Below are 19,390 nucleotides of genomic sequence, written 5' to 3' on the forward strand. Positions count from 1 at the left end.
TTAGGCTTCTTTCACACGAGCGCATATCGGATGTCCGTTTTCACAGCCGGACGATATATGCTATGTTGGGAGTGAAAAATCTGATGGATGGGCGCACAAATCAAACGTTTGTGCGCCCATTCAAGTGGCCTGATGAGGCCGGCGCAAATGTGCCGAGCTCACCAGGGCATTGCCTATTTCCCCTCCCTCCCCATCGCAGGCTCACCTCTTGTTCCTCCCCGTTCTGTGCAATGGGAGGGGGGAAGACGCGGAGCTAAGTGCCAGTCTGCTCCACCTCCTCCTATTGATAGCTATTGGCAAGGGAGGGGAAGAGCGGGTGCTTAGCTCCACCCATGTCCCATCCCTTGTCCAAAGCCATCAATGGGAGGAGGTGGGGTGGACCGGTGCTTAGCTCCGCTCCTGTTCCACCCCCTCCCCTTGCACAGAACGAGCGGAGAGGAATGATAGGTGAGCCTGCACGGGGGAGGAGAACAGAGGGAGGGACTTTAGCAGCCATAGGAGCCTATGCAGCGGCCGACGTATTCCGGCCCCAAAGATAGTTCCAGGACTATCTATTGGGCCTGACGCAAAAATGCCCGTTGCTATATTGGCTTTGCCAGGAGTTTTTACGTCTCAGAAATATGTCCATGTGATCTGATGCATTGGAATCCAATGCATCAGATCACAGCGCATATCGTCTGGCCATGAAAACAGCTGGCTGATATGCACTCATGCGAAATAAGCCTTTTATATTAAAATATTTTCCCATTACCTGAAATTTCTTCACAGCCACTGCATGCTTCCTGGTGGCTGTCCACAGTGTGACCTTCTAAAGCCAGTGATTGGCTGCAGCAGTCACATGTCCTGGTCAGCAACAACCAGGAAGTACACAGTGGTTGTGATACAGTTTTAAATTGTGGGAAAACCCCTTTAAATGTATTGATTAGGCTCTAACATAGGATGGTAGTGTTTCATTTTTAAACTGAAGTGCCATATGTAATAAATAATTTACCTCAATCCATTTGAACAATGAGTGGAATTCAACCTTCTTTAAGTATTTAAATGTTATATTGAAGTTTAAATTAGTAATTAATGTCAATTAATCTCCAACAGAATCACATCTGTTGACAAGTTATTCATTTGAATTGACAAGGCAGTAGTAACAACTATTAGGGGGTTATTACATGACCACCACTAACACTAGTGATTTAGAGCTAATTGCCAGACTGCAGCTGCATGTGTGCTAGTGCCCTTGGAGGGATTCCGAGTACAGCAATATCTTATTATTTGCAACATTACTACTATGTTGTAATGATTATCCCAATTTATGACATTTAACACATGAAATACACCATCAGTACCATATGTAGTGTTCAGATGTCCGTCTTTTACAGGCACGAAATACTCGCACCTGCAAAAGATAGGACATCCGTGCGCCAGGAAGGTCTGTGCTGTGTGTAAAATATCCCTGCAGGGAATCCCCTCATCACTGAACACTGTGACAGCACTGTCACAGTGTTCAGTGATGATGGGACTCCCCACAGGGATGAAAGAATTTCCTGCCACAGCGGTCATAGTGTGGCAGAGGAGCCCGATGTTCTCCCATTGCTTTCAATGGGGCCAGTGCTGCAGCCACCCTATTGACAGTAATGGGATGCAGGCAACCCCCGCAGTGATTTTTGGGGAAGGGCTTAAAATCATCCCTAGCTGCTGTAAAAAATTAAAAAATATATACATCACCTTCTTCCGCTGTCGGGGCTCCGGCATGTCTTCTCGCTTGGTCCCGGCACTGCTCTGAAGCACTTTGAAAGTGCTGGGTCTGATTGGCCGAGTGCAATGGGCATGGAGCTTCGGCCATGCACATTTTTAACATACATGGAGTGGGTTGGTTTTTTTTGCGCACAAAGGTGCACAAAAAACAACACTCGTCTGACTGAGCCCCTACAAGAAACTTGAACTTTTTTCTTTGGCTTTTGCTGTGCTAAGGATCACTTTAAAATTTGCTGCGATAAAAATTTGATCAGTGGGGCCCGGCTGCTTTTTTTATCTTACTGTCAATGCAGCTGTATGAAGATGTTTTATTTTTCTTGCTGGATGACATATGGCTTCTATTTATACCCTTTTGAGGTACAAATAACTTTTTGATAGCTTTGTATTACTTTTTTTCTTGGCGATAGGGTGACCAATTCTGGTGTTGTGTTCATTTTTTTCTGTATGACTGTTGTTGCCAAGGGGTTAAAGACCTTTCTCTAATTTTGCATCTTTTCTGCTAATAGCAACTCAAGGTTTATTTGGCTTTTTAGTTCTATTTTTACATGTCTCTCTTCTTTTGTCCTCCTAAAGTAAGTCTGTCCACAGTTTTGCCATTAAAAAAAAAACTACTGACAGTACTATGTAGGGAGCAGAAAGCATGCTACTATGTGGAGCAGTGATAAAATCTACTTTTTTCTATGGTACTTGCTGTTGCAAGTATTACGGAGGTGAGCCTTCTCATTAAAGTGCTCTCTTTTGAGCTGCTCAACAGCTCTGATTGACAGCAGTAATGTCCAACCAGGGAACTCATACTGCTGTCAATCAGAGCTAAGGAGCAGCTCAATGAAGACCACTTCAGTGAGAAGACCTGTCTCCAGAGTACTTACAGTAAGGCATGTTGTGGGAAAAAGATTTTTACTGCAGTACCATGCTTCATAGAGATATGATTGCCTGAACCTACCTCTCCCCTGAACCTACATAGCACAGACTCCCTTTAAGTGTTTTATTTTCTAAATAAAGAGCTATTTGAAAGCAAAGCTGTCAAATGAAAGACATGCCAAGAGTACTGGAAAAATCCATGCTTATATTCTGTGTTATTTAGGGAGGAAAATGCTATTTTTACACTGCATACCACATGAGTTGTCTGTCACTCACCACATACTTATTGAATTTGTTTCTGAGACCTTGGGTTTTCTGGATGCTTACCTCTGAATCCCACCCTCTAAGTATGTGCAACAATGTTATGTACTATGCAGCTTCCAAGGTTAAGAGATGTGCAAGTTGTATATGCTTTATGGGGCAATAGGTTCAAAACTAGTGTGAATTAACTACAACTCACATGGCAGTTAATATGTTGATAATCAATGTTAGTTTTGCTGTGTTCTGCAGTACTATAGTTTAGTTAACTGTCAACAAGGAAGGGGGCCCATTCGTCTGTGACCCTATGAATTCTAGTCATCGCCTTCCTTAGCTGTAATTCACATGATCATTTTAAAAGAAAATTTTTTATGAAAGTGTAAAGTTAAAACCGAAAGCACACATGCCATAGAGACAGATTACATTGCTGCTAATGGGCACCCATAGAGGGGGCAATGCTTTTAATACCGGGTGGTAGAAACTGTACAGGATGTCTGTCTCTAAAACATAAGCATTGTTCTCAACAAACTGTCCCCACAGAGTCATAGAAAAAGTTTGGAGGGTGAAAACAGCTCCAGACCCTTCTGTTCCAGAGAGCCCATCCTGATCTTTTTACCATTGGGCTTCCTCTCTTCTGTATAGGGTACTGGTTAAAATTAAATATGATTGTAGATAACCAAAGTTCATATGTTTACTAAAACGGCTACATTGTCCATCCCATTTCATCTCACAAATCTCAAAGTGTTTAACTGTATTATTACATGAAGAGCAATATACTTAAACCTGTGGTAACACTCTGATTATTTTTGAAGTATCTCCAGAAAATAGTGACTGGAAGCATGGTATTATGCAGGTCAGTGCAGTCAATCTTTGAAATATTCTTCTATCTTAAGGTCTAACCTGCTATGATTATCTACCAAAACTCTTGATGCTGATTTGTGGCTTTCAAAGATTATTGAAGTCCTCCTTAGTTGACTTCTCAGTCTTCCCCACAAGCAAAAGATTTTCACATTAACTGTGACTGTGATGAGTAAGTAGTTGTAATACTTAACACCAACTGTGATTGAGCATTATGATAAAAAGAACATCGTCCATTTCTGCAAATTTTATTCGCACCCTAAATCATCATGACAGTTTTAGCAATTGTTCACCTTGGCCTTAAAAATATTTCTTAAGATGACTGTGGTTTTAAAATAAAAGCACCATTTTTTTAATGCCACATTACATTTTACTTAGTGTGGGGTCATTTCTTTCCACTTTACAATGAGTACATCAGGAAAGAAAATCACAATATAAATCAGGTTAAGTGTATGGTAAAAAAAAGAAGGCAAGAGGGAGAAAAGTTGGAACATTTATTTAGAGTAGACTCCTCACAACCAGATGATTTTTTTTTTAGAAATGATTTCTGATTAGGCCATTGAGCATTCTTATAATGCTTCTCAATAGTCTTGTGTTTGCAATCCTTCACTGTTTCCTCCTTGTTTCTGTTAAGACACCCCTAACAATATCTTTTTACACTCCTGAGACGTGAACATCATATGAGCAGGCATGCCAAAAATGGACAACTGCAGTTACATGCTAATCAATAGTGGGCTGTGACTGGGTGACCCATTATGTGTCCTCATTTTGGATGACATGTTATCATGATAAGTATGTATATACTAAGAATCTTGTTATCTTAGTATTGTTTTTATCTCTGCAAAAGCTCTTTAGGCTAGTTTCACACTTGCTTGCTGCCCTTTTAGTTGCTTTTTTGTAACATTTTGTATTAATCAAAATGCAGTATTTTAGCATTTTTCCGATTTTCCTTCATAGATCTATGGCTTCATAATTGTCTAGAAAATCACTTGTGCAAATTAAAACAATTACCAAAAACACATGTACTTAAAGAATATGTTCACACATAGCTGATTTGCTGAAGTTTTTTGTGCAAAACTGCAGCATATTTCACTATTTTAATTGAATTCAAATTGAAGTTGTGAAATTTAGACCAATATTTGAAGCAAATCAGCTATATGTGAACGCATTCTACGAAGAAAGTTCAACTGCTATTTTTTAATGTGTTTTAACTCACAAAAAACTTGTAAAGGAACCTATTGAATTGTTTTCAATTAATAATGTATTATGTGTTTAATTTTGCACATTTGGATTTTTCTGTTTATTACTTTTTTGTTGTATTATTTTTCATATAAATATAATCAAACATGCTAAAACAATTGAATTCATGAATGGGTGAGTGAGTGCTGCCTCTGATTGGCTCAGCGCAGGGACCAATCCGGGGCAGCTCTCAGCTGTCATTCATGAATTCATGAATGGGTGTGAGTGAGAGCTGCCTCTGATTGGTCAGGCTGTGACCAATCAGTGGCATCTCATTCAGCAGGCGGGAATTTTAAATCCCCGGCTGCTGAATACTACAGAGAGCAGTTCAGGAGAACTGCCGCCGGCCGCGGCTGAACTCCGTCTGCCGGGACCAGGTGAGTATATATATTTTTTTTATTTTTACACATTTCTGGATGAATTGCAGGGAAGGGCTTATATTTTTAAACCCTTCCCGAAAATTCATCCCGCGCACGCCGGCAGCCCATTGCTTTCAATGGAGCCGGCTGTATTGCTGGCTCCATTGAATTCAATGGGCAAACATCGTTCTTCTCTGCCACAGCTGTTACAGCTGTGGCAGAGAAGTATGATTTGTCTAGTATATGTTCTCAATGGGGTCGGCGCTGCTGCCGCCAGCCCCATTGAGCGCATATAGAGAAGAGAACAGGAATCGCAGATCGCAGATAGGTGCGATCTGCTATTTCTGTTCTATAATTCATTGGACGAGCGCATAAAAAGTGCTCATGTGTCCGATACCATTGCAAAGTAATGGCTTTATAAAATCGCCAGACGCATGTGCATGCGCAAATCACGTGAAAAAACGCCCATCTGACTAAGCCCTTATTCTAAAGATGACATCACTTCTGTCAATAGGCTGTGTCTGGTATTGCAGTTTAGCTCCAAAACGGTGAGCTACCAAAAACAAGCCATGAACACATATGGCACTGTTTCCGGGGAAAAAAAATCAAATCCTGGACCACTCCTTTTAATACTTTTACTTTTATCTTTTTGCAGTTATCAAATAATTTGATTATTAAAGAAAAAAGAATATTTATCTAACAGGTTTTATGCTATTATTTTTGTAGGCAATGATTTGTCATATCACAAACTAGGAAATGTCACAAGGATTCTTCCAGATCTACATTATATGGAGAATGATGATATTCCCACTTCTGCCTTGGAACTTGAATGGGATATGGAGACGGAGTTAGAGGAGCTTGGAACAGAGCAACTTCATTCTGATGGTTTCATTCGCTGCCATGAGAAAAACAGTACTGCAATTCAATCACACACAATTGCCTCCAATCAATTGTCCATTTCACCCAAAGGACGTTTTCAGAGATTAGAGGAAGAGCCAGAATACTTTTCTCATTATACAGAAACAAAACCAAAGACCTCCCAGCACTTCTGTACAATTGTTAAAACATTTTCCATATTTATGTTTACATTTCTTATTGGGATTTTAATAGGATATTTTTCAAACAGAAATCAAACTTCCAGTACTTGCATCTTACCAAATGAACCTGATTTCTCAAGGGAAGCTCACTTTATTAGTGAGATAATAAAGAATGTCACCAAAGAAAGTATTGAACGCTATTACAGGTATGTACATCATCCATTTTTAACTTGAATATGTGGTTTAGTTCTAACATAGTATAAAATAAAATATTACAGATATGCAAATGAAAAAAGATAAACATTGCTACCTTGTTAATGCTATTTGTAATACAGCGAATGGTATCTACAACTCATAATTAATACTGAAATAAACATATCAATTTGCAGCATGTCTATAAGGTACAGTATAGGCTTTATAGCTAAGGCTGCCTGCACATGGGCGGAAATCCCGCGACGGGATTTCCGCCACTGAAAGCCTGCATAGGAGTGCATTACAGTACGCACTCCTATGCAGACAGCCGCGGTTTGGCCGCGCGCAATGTCGCACGGCATACAAACGCGGCATGTCCTATTTCTGTGCGGGGCTCGCAGAGCCTCGCACAGAAACGTCACTCACCCAGCCGCCAGCTCCGGTGTGCGCATGCGCCGGCTGTCCATCAGCCGGCACATGAAAGAGCCGGGGCCGCCGGGCGCGGGTGAGTATGCGCTCCTCCCTGCAGGCGCTCGGGTCGGGTCCCGCGGCGAGAATTCTCGCCGCCGGATCCAACCCGCCCGTCTGCAGGCGGCCGAAGAGTAGGTTTTGTGAGGTCTTCTTGTTTTCCAGCATATTTACAGGAAAAATTATATGCTTTATATTGAACTGAAAATATTTCTTGACATATTTTGATTGTGACGAAGAGCACAATAATTTTGATAGACTTTTTCACCAAATGACAAGGTGTACATTCCTGAATTACTGGCAGGATAAGCAATTTTTGTAATATTGTAATTAGAAAGTTTCCACAGATAGAAAAAATAGTTGCTATTTAGTTTTGATTTTAATTATTATTAATTATTTGCAAAGTATATTCCGCATGGTATTTGAAAACACATATGGATATGGCTCTACTACTAATATGGAACAGAGTTTATTATTATTTTAAATGCATTCAGATTTAGAAAATGTTAACTTGACATTTAACATAGTATGATAATTTAGCTACAATGTACTACAATGCTGTAAATCGAGTTATCATGATGTGCCAGTCATGTTAAGGATGGATATATCTGTAATTACATTTCAACTGTAACTGATTCATGTTTAAAATATTTTTCTGGTATAACATGGCCTTCATGTATACCAACAAGTATGTAAATGGTTTCAGTCAAGGATCTTTGAAGCCACTCCAGTCTAGTAACCCAGAAGCTATGAGGCCCACTATCTCCTGTGGATGGAAGACTTTAGAGTCATCCTCTAGACTGATGTAGGTAGAGTTATAGCGATTTACACTGTTAATTGATCCCTACATGTATTCCAGACATTTGAAAAATAATGATGATAGTTCTATGTCATAGCAACTATTTATTGAGCTGTATTTATTCCAGATTCATATTTTTGTGTTGGTTCTTTAACCCCTTAGTGACCGAGTGTCAATGTTCGAACCTGGAAACTCCCATGCTCTAGGTAGAGTCTCTCCCAAGTGAGATGTTCAGCCCGCTGGACAGCTCGCTTGCCAAACTTTGTCCAGTTCTTTCTTCTGTAACCCAGCTTCTAATTAGCTCCACCCTGCACTGATTAGCCACACTATATAGACCTGGCCCTGTCTCTTCCTAGGTGTGTGATTATTGTGCTTCCAAGCCTGTAGTAAAGCTCTACCTTCTGCCTGCTCCTCCATACTGCAAGCGGATAGACTTGTGTACCGACTTCTTGCTTTCCCTGATTATGCTACCTGTCTGCTGTTTTGTAGCACAACCAATACTACTTGTGTACCCACCTCTGCCCCCTCCTGACCACGCTAGTGGCTCATACTGGTCACAAAAAGAGACTCCTAACCTGCACCTGATCGTGAAATCAAGCCTATTTGCGCCTTAATGACCAAATAGTTTTTAATTTTTTTCCATTATTGCATTCCAAGAACCCTAACTTTTAAATTTTTCCATCGCCATATGAGGGCTTCTTTTTTGCAGGGCAAATTGTATTTATTATTGACCTCATTTTTGGGTACATATAATATACTGTATAACTTCTATTCATTTTTTAGTGGGATTGTTTTATGGATTTCATTTTTTTGGTGTTCAGTATGCAAAATAAGTAATAAGATAACCTTATTCCTCTAGGTCAGCATGATTACGGTGATACCAAGATTATTCCGTTTTTTTATGTTTTAGAATTTCTGTATACAAAAAACATTTTCTTTTTTAAGATTTGCTTTTATGTCGCCATATTCCATGAGCCATAGCATTTTTATTTTTCCACCAAAGAGCTCTATAAGGCTTTCTTTTTTTGCGGGATAAACACTAGTCTTCATTTATTCAATTTTTGGAAAGATATAACATATTGATTGCCTTTAATTCAATTTTTTTCCAGAGGCAAGATTAACAAAATCTGCAATTCTGGCATGTTTTTTTTTTAATGGCATTCATTGTGCAGTATAAATTATATGTTATATTAATTCTGCAGGCCATACGATTACAAATTTTATTTTCTATCACTTTTTTCATCAACAGTGCTGTGAAAGTGTTTTTTTGTGGGATGAGTTGTACTTTTTAGTAGCACCATTTGTTTATCCATGTAACGTTTTGTTCACTTTCTATTCAGTTTTTTTGTAAGGTGAGATAGGCATAATTAGCTATTTTTACAATTTTTTTGTATTTTTTCACTGTGCATGTTAAATAATGTGTTAACTTTTTTCTGAGTCATTATGAACAAAGAAATATCACAAAAGGTTTTTTTTGTTTATCTTTTAACATAATAATAGGGGAAAGGTGGGGTTTTAATGTTTTTTATTTTAACTCTTTTATAATTTTTCTACTTTTTATTTTTGTCCGACTAGGCGACTTTAATCATCATCTTTTATCATTATTCTAATACACTGCTATACATCAGTATAGCAGTATATTAGAAAGCCTATGAAGCTCAGCCAGAGGCTAGCGGACCTGGAGGCCATATTCAACCCATTGGGACCCTGTGATTACATCATCAGGCTCCAATTGGTGACAGAGGGAGCCCCCTCTGTCTGTCAGCTTTTTACATTCTGCGGTTGCACTAACCATGGCATGTAAAGGGTTAAACAGCAAGGATTGAAGGTTTCTTCGGTCCCTGGTGTTAGAGCAAGCGCCCGCTGTCATCCAGCAGCTGAGGACCTATTTACCCTGGCATGGGAGACCCTAAAGCAGCGCTGTCAAAAGACAGTGCTGCAGAATAAAGCTGCTTGATGGCCACTGTCAAAAGATGTATTGGAGGTTGTTATGGGGTTAAAGCAGTGTTCCAGCTGTTTTAAATATCGGCTAATGCTAAAACATAGCTCAACATGTCATGAGAGTTGATAATGATTTCCCTCTTGATAAACCAGAAAATATCCACATTGATGTGGTAGAGTCAGGAAGAGACATAGGGAGAACTAGCATCATGGATATGTTTTTGGTTATTATTTCTGTTCCATATTATCTGCTCTGGTCTCCAATACAGTATCATTATCTTCATTCTCATCATCCAGTTACCATCACCCTCTGCCCCTGTCATATAATAGTGAGCCCCTAGTTTTGTATTAGGTTTTACGTGCTTCATATCTACTATCCTCGTGACAATCCAGTGGTTACACTATTCGTCGCTAGTGTAAATCCCTGAGGGCTATCTGAGTAGTGGGAAAAGATGGCTAGTACCCAGGAAAGGTGACTGATATAGGTGAAGTCAAGTTTTGCCATTTACTATTCAGCTTACTTCATTGCAGGTACACTTTATTAGATAATTGTTTAACATACAATGGCAATTTAAAAGGACCGTGGGTCTGGAAACCCAAGTGAGCTGAACACAAGGGAGAGAAGAAACATTTCCTAATGTTTTATTAAAGAATGTTTTCCTTTTCCTTATGTCAAGATTGGATTCTACTTTTTATCTAAAAAGACAGTAGAAAAGAACAGATTCCCCATATGTGATGTGCAAGGCATTGATACCAGTGTTACATACCTACCAACCTTTGAATGGCAAAATTAACATACACTTCTAACCTCCATCCACACTGGGGGAAATTTTACTTTTATGCCAATTAATATAGACCTTACCCCTTTTGATACATAGCTCATGTGCCAGTCCTAGGAAAAGAGGCACAATTGGCCAGTTGGGTATTAATAGTGACTTTACTAACAATGATGATTATTATAACATCCATGTACTAAGTCTCTGCCACTTGTAAACAAGGGCGTTAATACTAATATAAGAAACAAGCTTCTTTACATAGTATATCTTGTGTGTTTTCTAAACTTACAAACTTCTGAATGAATTCAGAACACAAAATTGATTACCGTTTTCTGAACTAAGACCAAAACCCCACAACTGAATCACAAGCAAATGAAAACATAGGTTTTTGCACTTCTACAGCATTTTGTACAGTAAGTTACTTAATAATCTAGTATTTTGTAACTGAATACTAGAAATATCATACTCTAAAAGCCGTTCTTGGCAGAGTCTGCATTTTTTATTCTTTCCGATGGCTTTGATTCATTTTATTACTTGTGTAATAGTCTTTTATCTATTTATCTTTCAGTATATGATATACAGCAAAACATGTTTTCATTATGATTTTATATGCCTTGTCCACTGAAGGTTATGAACCAGCCAACTAAAATATCATTAACTGAGTATAGGAAATCATTCACCCTCATTACGATGTCCTTCATTGTAGCAATTTTTCTTTGCCATGGGATTACTGCACCTTAACCATCGCTGCTATAATTTAACATCCTTTCTTCTAAGAGAATATCTTTAATACATTCAAAGCATACTTAAAAGCAGGTATGCTTAGAATAGAAAATTATGTAAAGTAGTTTCTTAGGTTACCATGTATTGCAAATCTTTTAAACTCTTCTAAATGATTTTGTATGCATGTACACTGAAAAGGTACATTACAGACTATAACTGTATAATAGCATTCAATAATGTGCTTGCAATTAAAATCATGCACACTTTTCCATAGAACAACATTTCAAAGAAGCCTTTAGCATTGTTATGTAAAACAGATCTGAAATGTTTCATATATACTATAATGCAATGAGAAATGTTCTCATTGTAACAGACTGTTCTTTGACTTTGAAAGAACGTATACAATCCAAAAATAACAAAATGCCATAAACATGTAAGAAATAAGATTATAATACTTTTGTAATATGATTATGGCTACATTGTCAGCCGTTTTTACGCTATCTAGAAAAGAAAGTTCTGGACCTATCTTTTTGGCCGGAATACGCCGACCAGTCGGTCCCTTGGACTTCTATCGGAGCCTATGAGAGCTTCCGGGAAAGGGAGGTTGGAGGAAGTTTAGCAATGCCTAAACTCCCTTTCCGCCTCTTGTTGGCAGTTGGCAAAGGGAGAGGGGTGGGAGATTAGCACACTAGCTCCCACCCTGTCCCATCCCCACCCTTTGCCGACAGCAAGCAAGGGGCGGAGAGAGGGTGGAGCTATACTTTCTCCCCCTGCCTGATGATATCCCGGTCTCAGTGTATACTCGCTGTACCTGGGTCATCTAAACAGGCACATAAACAAGAGATGCAGCCATGACTTGTCATGGCTGCCTCTCGTGCATGCGATTTTCACCTATTTTATTTAGCTGTGAAATTGCCCTTTCACACGATCAGAGGTGTGTGGTGCATGTTATTCAGCTCTCATAGTAGTCTATGGAATGCAAGCACCAAAGATAGGTCAGGTCCTATCTTTTCACACACCACAGACCTTAGATGCGAGCATTGCTGTCGCATTTCCTATTTTTGTTAGGTGCGAATATTTGGCACGTCTAAAATTCCTTCATCTGAACAGTCCTATAGGAAACCATTGGTTCTAATAGAAGAGCTTTTTTGCGCGCCTCTAATATGCTAAAATAGCGCTCATGTGAACGAGGCCATATGGAGAGTAGCAATAGTGCTGAATTTTCTTGATAGATAATTTGTTAAACCATAGAATCATGTACACTCAAGTCTTTAGCAATGCTTTTGTAGCCTTTTTCAGCTTCTTTTGTTTCTATAACATGCCTTCTAAAGTCTTTTGAATGTTGTTTGCATTGAGGCATGATTCAAGCTAACCAATCTTTTTTGAGTAGAACAGATGTGTCAGTAAATAAGCTTTGTGTGCTTTTGTACCATGGGAAAAGCACCTGTAAAAATCACACTTCCAATGTATTCCTCTTTATTGTAACATATTTTGCCATTACGCTCTTGGAGAAGTCATTACCACAGAGATTTTCTTTTTTTTTCTGCCTGCGCTGTGGAAGTTTACTTAGATATGCTCAATGAGAGACAGGAATGGTTAAACTGTTTGCATGCTATTAGTTAACTTAGATACCGTTTGTCTATGATTGTAAATCAGACCATTTTTTATTACTGATCAATGCATAAGTCTAGGTGAAGGGGTTCACTTACTTTTCCTTGAAAATGTATCTCATCTGTAAAATGGACCAATGCTATCTCCAGATATTTAAATCTGCCTCTGGATATTTCAGCATACATGTATTTTTTTTTATCTTAGATCCATCTATAAGTCAATTAGAAAATCTTATTTATTCTGATTTATTTTAGATTCTCAAAAAATATGGCACTACAGCCATTTGAAAGCTTTATTTTTGCAGGAAGTGTTGTATTTTTAATGGTACCATTTAATGTATCATATAATACGTGTAAGTGGGGTTAAATGGGGAAAAAAGGAATTGTGACATTGTTTTTTAGGGGCTGTGTTTTGCTACAAATTTTGTATAATTCTGGCAATACCAAATTTACATAGCTTTTTTATGTTGTTCTACTCTTAAAAAAAATGAAAAATATTTTTCATGATAGAAAAATATCAGTCCCTGAGAGCATTAAAGCACGTTTACAATATTTATACCCATGCAAATGGTCAGATGGACAAAAACCTTATTAGGGCATCCCATTAACCTTTCCCATACACAATTTAGGCTTGATTAACCTAAAAACTTTATTTTCACTTCTAGAGAAAGATATTAAAAATTATTCTAACATGATAAATTCCTGGAAAGGTCGCTTTGCCATTACCAAAAGGATGTTACTTCCAAAAATGTTGTAATTTTTTCGCAATATTCTGATAGTCATAACAAAGTCTACAGTAAATAAAATACAACATTTATTAATACGCTTTATTTGGCACAATAAAAAAGTGAGAGTATCTGCAAAAATTGTATACACTAAACCCTCTGTTTAAAAAATTATGACTTCTTCAAACATGGGGAGAATGTTGAATCCCATATGTCCAAATACCCTAACATTTCTCAGCTCCTGTGGTTTTCTAGACTAAGAAATTTCCTACCTCTTCCTTTCCTACAATAGAAGCTACCCTACACATTTGGAAAACGGCGTTTTCACACCTTAACCCTCTCCCTCTGCATATTCAAAAGCTCCCGCTAGAAGTGGTCCAAATTCTTAGCCCAAATATAGATCTTACTACTTGGTGCACTAGAGGCATTTTTAAAATTTGAAGAACTCAAGAACTCAATATTAAAATCATTCACCCAACTTAACAAAATGTTCTCTCTTCCACATAAAGAATTCTACAAATATCCACAATTACAACACTTCTTAGAATCATTTCCTCACCCACCAATACACCACTCTTGAAATATGAATCTTTCCTATACACCAATGGGACACAAGTTAGAGGTATTTCCAAAGCTTATGCAGAATTAAACTCTTTTTCCACCTCATACATATTTAACTTCATTTCTAACTGGGGAAAAGGCCTTCAGAAATCATTTTTCGGCAGACCAATGGTCATAGGCATACTCATTAAGCTCCAAATTTCCCCACTGTGCGAACCACATAGAAACAAATAGAAAATTACTGTACAGATGATACTACACCCCATATAGACTAGCAAAACTCTCTCCACAGAATTTTGATGTATGTTGGAGATGTCACAATCACACGGGCACATTGTGCATATATGGTGGTTGTCTGACTCCCTTAAAGCATTTTGAGAACAAATCTATAATGCATTAAACATAGTACTCCAAACTATTCACAGATGGGACTAGCTAAAATTATACTTTATTAAATTGATTCTTAAAAAAAACATATATAGGGTAAAAGGACAAAATTCTGAACAGAAATAGCGAATAACACTTACTAGCTTCAGGTGGTATGCTAACCACTGCTATGATCATGAGATAATGACTATGATTTGGATACTTCAGTATTTAATAGATTTTCAATATAAGATCTCAGAAGATCCAACAGCCTAAGATCTCTGGTTTTGTAGCTTATGTCGGATAAATTGATGGTCTATAGCTTATCATTTGGCAAGATGACTATTGCTCACAGCTTATAGTATACAAGATGAAATCAATAAATATGGTCCATAATACTCCAAAGCAAAGTGCAATGGGGGTTGAGAAGTTGGCCTTTTTGTTATTGGGATAACCTCGATGTCCCGGATCTTCTCTCATATTTTAAGAGCAACCAGAGCATCTATAAGCAGGAGGTGGCGAGGCCCCAAACTACCTTTACCAACTGAAATTTTTCTGATAGTCCAGCATAACTGTCTATTTGAGAGTCTGATTGCACCTCTGCCAAAAGACTTGATCAACTACCGAAATTTAAAAAACAATGGTCAAAATGGTTCAAATTCTCTGGATACACTTGTTAGTTAGCTTATTAAGATATTTCTTATCCTAAAATTCCACCTCAATTTCTTAAAGTTATGTATATGACTATTTCTTCCTGACCTCCTTATAACAGTAAAGATGAACCTAATGTCATGCTTCGCAGACCATAGTGTACAACTTGGAGTCTTGTTCTTATTAGGTGTCTGTTACTTGTTTTTCCTCCTTCCCTTCCACATTCTGAAACCAAACATTTTATGTTAGATATCGGAGTTTAAGCAGCAAACTTAATAATACAGACAGAATAAGATTTTGTACAACTCTACAATATTGAATTACAATTATATTTCTGGTTTGGACTCCTAGTTCATTACTAGAGATGAGCGAGCACCAAAATGCGCGGGTGCTCGTTACTCAGGATGAAAATTTCGCGATGCTCGAGGGTTCGTTTCGAATAACGAACCCCATTGAAGTCAATGGGCGACCCAAGCATTTTTGTATATCGCCGATGCTCGCTAAGGTTTCCATTTGTGAAAATCTGGGCAATTCAAGAAAGTGATGGGAACGACACAGCAACGGATAGGGCAGGCGAGGGGCTACATGTTGGGCTGCATCTCAAGTTCCCAGGTCCCACTATTAAGCCACAATAGCGGCAAGAGTGCCCCCCCCCCCTCCCAACAATTTTTACTTCTGAAAAGCCCTCATCAGTAATGCATACCTTAGCTAAGCACCACACTACCTCCAACAAAGCACAATCACTGCCTGCATGACACTCCGCTGCCACTTCTCCTGGGTTACATGCTGCCCAACCCCCCCCCCCCCCCCCCGCACGACCCAGTGTCCACAGCACACACCAAAGTGTCCCTGCGCAGCCTTCAGCTGCCCTCATGCCACACCACCCTCATGTCTATTTATAAGTGCGTCTGCCATGAGGAGGAACCGCAGGCGCACACTGCAGAGGGTTGGCACGGCTAGGCAGCGACCCTCTTTAAAAGGGGTGGGGCGATAGCCCACAATGCTGTACAGAAGCAATGAGAAATCCAATCCTGTGTCACCTCCATCAGGAGCTGCACACGTGGGCATAGCAATGGGGAACCTATGTGCCACACACTATTCATTCTGTCAAGGTGTCTGCATGCCCCAGTCAGACCGCGGTTTTTTATAAATAGTCACAGGCAGGTACAACTCCGCAATGGGAATTCCGTGTGCACCCACAGCATGGGTGGCTCCCTGGAACCCACCGGCGGTACATAAATATATCCCATTGCATTGCCCATCACAGCTGAGGTAATGTCATGTTTAATGCAGGTGGGCTTCGGCCCACACTACATGCCCCAGTCAGACTGGGGTTCTTTAGAAGTGGACACATGCAGTTACAACTCCGTGTGGACCGACAGCATGGGTGGGTGCCAGGAAGCCACCGGCGGTACATAAATATATCCCATTGCAGTGCCCAGCACAGCTGATGTAACGTCAGCTTTAATGCAGGTGGGCAAAAAATTAATTGGATTACACTGTAGGCGAGGGCCCCAAAAAATTGGTGTACCAACAGTACTAATGTACGTCAAAAAAATTGCCCATGCCCAACCAAGAGGGCAGGTGAAACCCATTAATCGCTTTGGTTAATGTGGCTTAATTTGTAACTAGGCCTGGAGGCAGCCCAGTTAAAATAAAAATTGGTTCAGGTGAAAGTTTCAACGCTTTAATGAGCATTGAAACGTATAAAAATTGTTTACAAAAATTATATGACTGAGCCTTATGGGCCTAAGAAAAATTGCCCGTTCAGCGTGATTACATGAGGTTTTAGGAGGAGGAGCAGGAGGATGAATAGAATACACAGATTGATGAAGCTAAAAGGTCCCCGTTTTTGATGGTGATAGAGAACGATGTTTCCATCCGCGGGTGCAGCCTACATATTGTTTAGGTATCGCTGCTGTCCGCTGGTGGAGAAGAGAAGTCTGGGGAAATCCAGGCTTTGTTCATCTTGATGAGTGTAAGCCTGTCGGCACTGTCTGTTGACAGGCGGGTACGCTTATCCGTGATGCTTCCCCCAGCCACACTAAACACCCTCTCTGACAAGACGCTAGCCGCAGGACAAGCAAGCACCTCCAGGGCATACAGCGCGAGTTCAGGCCACGTGTCCAGCTTCGACACCCAGTAGTTGTAGGGGGCAGAGGCGTCACGGAGGACGGTCGTGCGATCGGCTACGTACTCCCTCACCATCCTTTTACAGTGCTCCCGCCGACTCAGCCTTGACTGGGGAGCGGTGACACAGTCTTGCTGGGGAGCCATAAAGCTGGCAAAGGCCTTGGAGAGTGTTCCCCTGCCTGCGCTGTACATGCTGCCTGATCTCCGCGCCTCCCCTGCTACCTGGCCCTTGGAACTGCGCCTTCTGCCACTAGCGCTGTCGGATGGGAATGTTACCATCAGTTTGTCCGCCAGGGTCCTGTGGTATAGCATCATTCTCGAACCCCTTTCCTCTTCGGGTATGAGAGTGGAAAGGTTGTCCTTTGACCGTGGGTCGAGCAGTGTGTACACCCAGTAATCCGTAGTGGCCAGAATGCGTGTAACACGAGGGCCATGAGAAAGGCATCCTAACATGAAGTCAGCCATGTGTGCCAGGGTACCTGTACGCAACACATGGCTGTCCTCACTAGAAAGATCACTTTCAGGATCCTCCTCCGCCTCCTCAGGCCATACACGCTGAAAGGATGACAGGCAAGCAGCATGGGTACCCTCAGCAGCGGGCCAAGCTGTCTCTTCCCCCTCCTCCTCACGCTCCTCCCCCTCCTCCTCCTCCTCCTCCTCAACGCGCTGAGATATAGACATGAGGGTGCTCTGACTATCCAGCGACATACTGTCTTCACCCGCCTCCGTTTCCGAGCGCAAAGCGTCTGCCTTTATGCTTTGCAGGGAACTTCTCAAGAGGCATAGCAGAGGAATGGTGACGCTAATGATTGCAGCATCCCCGCTCACCATCTGGGTAGACTCCTCAAAGTTTCCAAGGACCTGGCAGATGTCTGCCAACCAGGCCCACTTTTCTGTAAAGAATTGAGGAGGCTGACTCCCACTACGCCGCCCATGTTGGAGTTGGTATTCCACTATAGCTCTACGCTGCTCATAGAGTCTGGCCAACATGTGGAACGTAGAGTTCCACTGTGTGGGCACGTCGCACAGCAATCGGTGCACTGGCAGATTAAACCGATGTTGCAGGGTGCGTAGGGTGGAAGTCCGTGTTGGACTTGCGGAAATGTGGGCTGAGCCGGCGCACCTTTCCGAGCAGGTCTGACAAGTGTGGGTAGCTTTTCAGAAAGCGTTGAACCACCAAATTAAAGACATGGGCCAGGCATGGCACATGCGTGAGGATGCCGAGCTGCAGAGCCGCCACCAGGTTACAGCCATTGTCACACACGACCATGCCCGGTTGGAGGCTCAGTGGCGAAAGCCAGCAGTCGGTCTGCTCTGTCAGACCCTGCAGCAGTTCGTGGGCCGTGTGCCTCTTCTCTCCTAAGCTGAGTAGTTTCAGCACGGCCTGCTGACGCTTGCCCACCGCTGTGCTGCCACGCCGCGCGACACCGACTGCTGGCGACGTGCTGCTGCTGCTGACACATCTTGATTGCGAGACAAAGGTTGCGTTGGTGGAGGAGGAGGAGGGTGGTTTAGTGGGGGAAGCATACACTGCCACAGATACCAGCACCGAGCTGGGGCCCGCAATTCTGGGGGTGGGTAGGACGTGAGCGGTCCCAGGCTCTGACTCGGTCCCAGCCTCCACTAAATTCACCCAATGTGCCGTCAGGGAGATATAGTGGCCCTGCCCGCCTGTGCTTGTCCACGTGTCCGTTGTTAAGTGGACCTTGGCAGTAACCGCGTTGGTGAGGGCGCGTACAATGTTGCGGGAGACGTGGTCGTGCAGGGCTGGGACGGCACATCGGGAAAAGTAGTGGCGACTGGGAACCAAATAGCGCGGGGCCGCCGCCGCCATCATGCTTTTGAAAGCCTCCATTTCCACAAGCCTATACGGCAGCATCTCCAGGCTGATCAATTTGGCTATGTGCACGTTTAACGCTTGAGCGTGCGGGTGCGTGGCGGCGTACTTGTGCTTGCGCTCAAACACTTGCGCTAGCGACGGCTGGACGGTGCGCTGAGAGACATTGGTGGATGGGGCCGAGGACAGCCGAGGTGAGGGTGTGGGTGCAGGCCAGGAGACGGTAGTGCCTGTGTCCTGAGAGGGG

At 41.4% G+C, this 19,390-nt stretch overlaps 1 protein-coding gene across 1 annotated transcript in view; it reads left to right on the plus strand.

Annotated features, from left to right (window-relative positions):
* The window catches only part of NAALADL2 (N-acetylated alpha-linked acidic dipeptidase like 2), an 855,965-nt gene that overhangs the window by 280,432 nt on the left and 556,143 nt on the right, over positions 1-19,390 (plus strand). Inside the window, 1 exon segment of the mRNA XM_066601349.1 lies at positions 6,051-6,567. Coding sequence (XP_066457446.1) covers positions 6,051-6,567 — 517 coding nt within the window.

The sequence above is a fragment of the Eleutherodactylus coqui genome, chromosome 1, assembly GCF_035609145.1.
Source record: "Eleutherodactylus coqui strain aEleCoq1 chromosome 1, aEleCoq1.hap1, whole genome shotgun sequence".
In the NCBI taxonomy this organism is placed as follows: domain Eukaryota; kingdom Metazoa; phylum Chordata; class Amphibia; order Anura; family Eleutherodactylidae; genus Eleutherodactylus; species Eleutherodactylus coqui.